General features: G+C 49.0%; 1 protein-coding gene across 2 annotated transcripts; it reads right to left on the minus strand.

Annotated features, from left to right (window-relative positions):
• Nucleotides 1-436: 436 nt before the first annotated feature.
• ZNF691 (zinc finger protein 691) lies at nucleotides 437-5,893 on the minus strand. Of its 2 annotated transcripts, none has more exons than XM_044945151.1 (2): nucleotides 5,769-5,893; nucleotides 437-1,885 (listed from the first exon to the last, which is right to left on the minus strand). In XM_044945151.1, exon 2 carries the CDS (start codon nucleotides 1,874-1,876, stop codon nucleotides 1,028-1,030), a length of 849 nt encoding a protein of 282 aa, XP_044801086.1. In that variant the 5' UTR covers nucleotides 1,877-1,885; nucleotides 5,769-5,893; the 3' UTR covers nucleotides 437-1,027. The 2 variants fall into 2 exon arrangements, with proteins under 2 accessions (XP_044801086.1, XP_025144732.2); XM_025288947.2 differs by having other exon boundaries at nucleotides 437-1,985; nucleotides 5,769-5,884.
• Nucleotides 5,894-7,007: the final 1,114 nt, after the last annotated feature.

The following is a 7,007-nucleotide window of genomic DNA, read 5'->3' on the forward strand; positions in this document are numbered from 1 at the left end:
AGGAAATCACCTGGTCCCAGGCCAGCTCGCTAAGTGGCTTCTCCTTCAGAAGCCAACAAGGTGAATGTAGTCAAAGAGCCTCAGCTCAGAAACAAGGGAGACCCAGGTCTGAACGCTGGCTCTACCAACATACCCATGATGTGACTTCACAGCAAGTGATTTCTCACTTGTCTCCTCCACATACTCCCTTGCAGGCTGCTGCAAAACTAAATAAAGAATGGGAATGTGACCTGTAGCATCGAGGGCACACAGTAGATGCTCAATTAGTATTACTTCCCTCTCTCTCCCCTTCCTCCTCACAGACCTCAGTCGGCTGCTTCCTTTTGCTTTTCAGAGCAGTCACCCGTTCTTTCTTGAAATTCAGCTTCCTTCCCGAGTGGTGGCCATGTGACCATCTCTCCACCTCTTTGATGCCCCCAAATAAGTACACAGGTCCTTTTCATTAAAGGGTTTTACTGCTAATCCTGGAGAAACAGATGCACGCTGGGCTGGGGGTGACAAGTCACAAACATGAGGGAATGAAAGGGTTTCCCTTTCATTCCTAAAGTAGGACCTGAGACCTCTTCTCCAGGCCTGGGAAGCCCCTTCCTCCCTGTCCAGCTGAGGCACAGTGGGTGGAATTAGTGGACCCCTGCAGTGCGCCCTAAGCTCAAGCAGTCCATACACAATACAGAGGCCCTCCAGACAGCGATGCTTATCTCACAGGTACTTCCTTAAAGGCCAGGAGAAGGTCACCCTAATGATATAAGCAAGAACTAAACCTACCCTATTTCTCTTTCACCCCAAGGAGATGAAACTAAGATGGAGTCCTCTGACTATCTACCACAAGAAATTGGCCTGGAAAAATGTAAAGATTTTTACTCCGAGTCCCTTCTCTGACTTCCTGGAGATTCTGGCTTCAGAGGCAACAGAAAACCCATCTCCAAAGTGGGAGAAGGGCTTGAGGTCAAGGGGGCAGCAGCGGATCCTAAAGGTCTTTCTACGCTATGCTGGGGTCCCTAGCTCTGTCCGCGCTCTCTCGGCCTCTTCAGCTGGACTCTCTCCCGGCCTGCTCTCCCCGGTGTGTTTTCTGGTGGCGGATGAGATTGGAGCTGCGGGAGAAATGCTTCCCGCACGCGGTGCACCGGTAGGGCTTCTCGCCCCTGTGGGTCCGCTGGTGCGCCCCGAAGTTGGAGATGTCGCTGAAGGTCCGCCCGCACTCGGTGCACTCGTAGGGCCGCTCGCCCGTGTGGGTGCGGTGATGTACGCCGAAGCTGGAGCTGTTGCTGAAGCTCTTCCCGCACTCGCAGCAGATGTAGGGCGCGGGCTCCAGGTGGGTCCGGTAGTGCACCGCCAGCGCCGAGCTCTGGCCGAAGCTCTTGCCACAGAGGTCGCAGCGGAAGGGCCGCCGGCCCAGGTGGTCCTGCTGGTGCGTGGTGAGGTCCGCGTGCCGCCGGAAGCTCTGCTCGCAGTTGGGGCACTTGTAGTGCTTCTCCTCCAGGTGGATGCGCTCGTGCCGGATCCGGTTGGAGCTTCTGGAGAAGCTCTTACCGCACTCGGAACACTGGTAAGGCTTCTCGCCCGTGTGGATGCGCTGGTGCGTCCTCAGGTTGGAGGTGTTGTTGAAGGTTTTGCCACACTGGACACATACAAAGGGCTTCTCATCCACCTCGGGCCTCCGATGAGCAGAGAGGTCCTCCGGCTTTGCAGCAGAGACAACGACTTCCTGCGTGGGCTCTTCTGGACGGGGCCCTTCTGGCCCCTCCGACGGACTTGCTTGCCCAGGCTCTTTTTCCCCATCCGGTCCCTTGGAGTCATCCACTCTCCAGGGCTTATTACCCCGTTCCCCTTCCTCGGGCAGGTGCTGTTCTGGGCTCTGCTCCTTCTCACTGCCCATCTCTGAACCCTGAGGATGAACACAAATGGCCAACACCTTTATTCCATGGGTCAGGCCAGCCCCCAGCGAATCTTCTATCCTGGGTTGATTCTGTCCCAGTACATGATCCCTATAGAAAGAACCATTTCATTCCATTAACTGGAATACTTGGAAGAATGCCTTTACTAACTTCCAAGTGACAAACCTCCACAGATACGTAAAGTTACTCACCACAGCAAAAGGAAGGCCCCCAGCTTTGTCCACCCCCAAAAGATGTTATCTGTGAAATTTGCATAATGCCACTTATCTTACTACCACACTAAACCATGAGTCTAGACTCTAATTCACCTGCAAGTACAGGACCTTCCATTAGGGGGTGAGTTTGATTTTTCTGCCTAAGTTAACTGAAATTCCCATTGTTTAATCTTATCTGGAAAAATCTTCCTTACAAGTATCCCTCTATCTGCCTGCTTTCAAACTGAAAATAACAGAACCTCTAATTCCGGAGGCTCTCCTACTCACTTACAAGGCCAAGCTCTGAATCCTCTGAAGTGTTCTGCCACCCTTCCCTTCGCCACATCTCACCATAGTCTAACAAATAAAGGGTAACATCTGGGTCCTCCAAGATCCACTGTAGAGCCTGGACTGTGTCTGTTCTGCCTGGGCAGTGCCCACTTCCACTCACACACCCCACAGAGCAGTGCCTACACACACAGTCTCACACCACACACACAGTCATACTCACCATACACACACAGTCACTCTTACAACACACGTGCATATCATGCAATCACACCTACACAGCCACACACGTGCCAATCACACACACCATACACAGCCCTCCCATACAAAGAACCATATACATGGCCACACCACCACACACCATACACACACGCAGCTATACGCTCACACCACACAGTCTCACAGGCACACACTGCCCCCTCTGCCCCACTGCCCCCCTATTTGTGCATATGTCAGTAGATGCTCGCTAAGCCGCACAGACTCCTTTAGAGTTCCTACAGACACGGACGGCAAGTGAGGGAGAGAAATACTGACAAGAGGAGAGTGGTATTTCCTCGGAACCTTGAGGAAATAATGGCATTTCAAAAGGCAGAGTGGACTGGTGGAAATACCGCAGACTGACATGAACAAGGGGATGCGGGAGGCAAGCCCGGGCTATGACGGGACACTGACGACAGGGAATGAAAGACTGGTAATTCTGCATCCTTTGTGGAAAACAACAACAAACGATAATGAAAGGGACACCAACTACATTTAGGGCTGGGTCTCAGTGGTGACATATACTGTCTTTACAACTCTGCAAATTACTCAACCACTCTGAGCCTCAACTCCTGTATCACTGAAACTGTGATACCAACGGACACAGCAGGACTGTTAGAGGAAATGCCTAGCATATGCTCAGTGTGAAGTGTGGCATGTACTGGTCACTCAGTACAAGACAGCTGTGATTAACTGCTGAAGACACTATATGCTAGCCCTGTAAAGAAGGCAAGAATGAAAAAGATTCCTTATATGATCTTGTTAAAAATTCAATTAAAAAAATGGTACCGTATATATAATCTAAAATGTGAAATATGGACAGTACATTAAACCTTTAAGGAGTGGGGTGGGGGGATGGTCAGTAAACTTTTTCTGTAAAGGACCAGGGAGTATATATTTAGTAAATATTTGGGGTCATAGGATCTCTGTTGCAACTACTCAACTCTGTCGTTGTATCATAAAAGCAGGCGTAGAAAATCCGTAAATGATTGGGTGTGGCTGTATCCTAACAAAACTTTATTTCAAACAAAAGAAAGCAAACTATAATCTACCAATCTCTGTTAAGAGTGTTTCTTTTTTCAAGAATCTAGGTAAGTAATGTTTAAAAAAAAAAAAAAAAAGGCTGCTTCACTTTCAAAACTGCAAAAAAAAAACAAACCCAGAAACTATTCCTTGATACTTAGTCACTATCTTCTGACCATCCCTTTAAAAAATTACAACCCCTCCAAAACAAAAAGTTAAAAATAAAAATTATAACCCCTTCCCCCACACTCAGTTCCCCCTTGCCCCATAGCATTTCTCACCTTCTAATGATCTGTTCTTTATGTCTATTATTTAGTATAAGCCTCCCCTTGCAAAACTTAAGTCCCATTAGGGCCAGGTTCTTTGCTTTATTCATTAATGTAAACCAAACTCCTAGAGGAGTGGCAGTCATACACAGTAGATCCTTAATAAATATTTACTGAATAAACTGAGTGAAGACCAGGCCTGTCTCCACAACCCATTTCATGCTTACCTGTGTCTATTCTCACCCACGATTCCTTAGCAATCTCTTAATTCCTGCCCATTTCCTCCTTTATGCACTCACAGAATCTTGTACTGGCTTTTATGGTGTTTTGCAATTATCTGTTTACATGTCTGTTCCCAGTATTAGTTTATTAGCAATTTGTGGGCAGGGACTGGTCATTTTAGTAATGTCTCCTGCACAAGGCCTGGTGCTCAAAATTTTTTAAGTATGAGTGAATGGATATGATCTTAATTTACCGCCTACTCCTGCCCATCCCACCTAGGGCTCCAATCTCTCTCTCTATGCAATGAGCTACACGGCCTCCACTCATAACCAATCCCACTATACTGAGAATCCACAATATACGAAGCCCTGACTCTTCCCAGAGCTGAATGCGGAGTTGAATAAGAAGATTTAAGACTAGAGTCACCACCCTAAAAGGCTTTACGGTACAGTGCAGCGTCATGGGCCCCCAACTCCAGAAACTGTCATACAAGTGTAGAAGGTTAAGTTCCAGGCGAAGCAAAGCAGGAAACTTGTAATTCGCCCAACGGCACACACCAAATGAGTGGCAGAACTGGGAGCCATGCCCATCGCTCCAAAGCCAGTGGTTTTAAGCGCTACACCAGTAATAAATACAGTCCCATGGGAGTTCTAATGACACAGGCATATCTCCCTGAAGAGTTCCGGGATAAGCAGCTTCATGGAAAAGGTAGTCTTTTGAGTCAGGACTTGCAGGATGGATGAGCAAGACTGGAACTGACAGAGATGGGGAACCCACCATCTACTAAGAAGACAGTGCCAGGTAAAGACGCATTTCCATATCACATTTCAGAGATTTGGGGAAAAGGGGACTCATGGGGTTTGTCTTCGCAGGAGGTTCAGAGGTACAGGGAGGACCACAGGTGGAAGGGACTGAGACGGTGTGGAAAAGGAACCAGATCTAACAAGTTAGAGCCAAGAAGATGGGCCTTGTGATTAGAGATGCTGAAGGCCAAGGGCCTGGGTTAGATGGAAGGGACAAAGCTGGAAAGTGGTCTGAGGAGCCTTTAGGGTCATGTCAAGACTTGCAGGGAGGAAGGAAAGAGGGGAGCTTGGAAATATCAGAGGAAATGTGTGAAAGAACTGCGAACGGGGAGGTGGGGGTGGTGGATAAGGAGTCAGAGAGAGAAGAGGACCAAAACAGTCAGAGGGTCCGAGGAGACTGGTCAGGGTTGGGAACCCGACTCAAGAAGCTGGGTTGTGTGCAGCCGGGCGGAGTCTGAGGTTGGAGCGGTCTACAGGAGCCAAGTTCAGAGCTGCCGGCCGGGAGTGGAGCCGGAGGGGTGGGAGAGAAGGAGAAGCTGACCCCAAAGATATGGTCAGTGGCAGCGGAACTGGGTACTCAAAGGCCAACAGAAGGGCGGGGAGGCAGGGGCTTGGAGCCAGACGCTGGCCATGCAGGCCGGGGGAAGGGGCTCCAGGAGTTGGGACGAGGGACCACAGGGCCCCGTTTGTTCCCCAGTGGGTCCGAGGAACAAAGCCACAGCCCCAGCTGCCCGGTGAGATGAAAGGGACTAAGCTGAGAGTTCCCCGCGAAGCCACTAGCACCTCCCCACGGCAACCTCGGGCCCAACCCCAACCCACCTAGCTCCAGCGTCTCGCGGTCAGGAACAGTACCGCCTCACTGAGCCGGGGGGGCGGAGCCGGAACCGGAACCCGGAAAGGATCCGCCCTACCTCTTCAGGATTGGTTCCTGAGGATTCCCTTTCCTTTCTACTGGCTGCCACAACGCTAGAATCCTGGGAGTGACCTGCTGGGAGTTGTAGTCCTGTGGAAGATAATAGGCTCGGAGAAGAAATTTGAGAAGTTTAGAATTTAGTGGTGGAGACTGGATTCCCTCTAAAGTCGAGGGCTTCCTGCTGCGCTCCGGCGTTAAAAGCCCAAAGTGTGGGCCACCAGTGTGGGAAGTAGTAGGCTATGTAGCGCTAACCTACATGATCTGCTGCTGCTAAGTCGCTTCAGTCGTGTCCGACTCTGTGCGACCCCATAGACGGCAGCCCACCAGGCTCCCTCCTCCCTGGGATTCTCCAAGCAAAAACACTGGAGTGGGTTGCCATTTCCTTCTCCAATGCATAGAAGTGAAAAGTGAAAGTGAAGTCACTCAGTCGTGTCCGACTCTTAGCGACCCCACGGACTGCAGCCCACCAGGCTCCTCTGTCCATGGGATTTTCCAGGCAAGAGTACTGGAGTGGGGTGCCATTGCCTTCTCCGACATGATCTCCTAGGGGTCACGAATTCAGAATTTCTTCTTCACTCTAAATTTGACACCCTTGGTGGTCCTGTAGACATCCCCCAAATCCAGAATCCCGCGCCCCACTGGAGGTTTTTAAAGTCAAAGGATTTGGGAACTGGAAAGAAGTCTATTTATTTATTATGAAGTATAGTTGATTTACAATAATGTGTTAGTTTCCGGTGTATAGCATAGTGATAAGGGGTAGTTGTTGTTTACAGATTATATTCCATGATAGGTTATTTCAAGATATTGTGTGTAATTGCCTGTGCGTTACAGTAAATACATGTTGCTTATCTATTTTATGGATACTAGTTTATATCTGTTAATTCCGTACTCCTAATTTATGCCTCCCCCTGAAAGGGAGTTGAAAGATTAACTAATCCAATACCTACTAATTCCAATACATTTGTCGAAGAAGCTAAACATTCCCTGGCCAAGGAACCACCTCCAGTTTCCCAAAGTCCCTGCACAGGGATTTTTCTGAGTGCTACTTAGTTAAACTTGACTTTTGTTCATCAATTCAAACACAACAAGACCACTATCCAGGATTAAGACTTTTTTCTTTCAGGTTTAATTTTTTAAAAATCTAA

This window comes from Bubalus bubalis, chromosome 6, assembly GCF_019923935.1.
Source record: "Bubalus bubalis isolate 160015118507 breed Murrah chromosome 6, NDDB_SH_1, whole genome shotgun sequence".
Classification (NCBI taxonomy): Eukaryota; Metazoa; Chordata; class Mammalia; order Artiodactyla; family Bovidae; genus Bubalus; species Bubalus bubalis.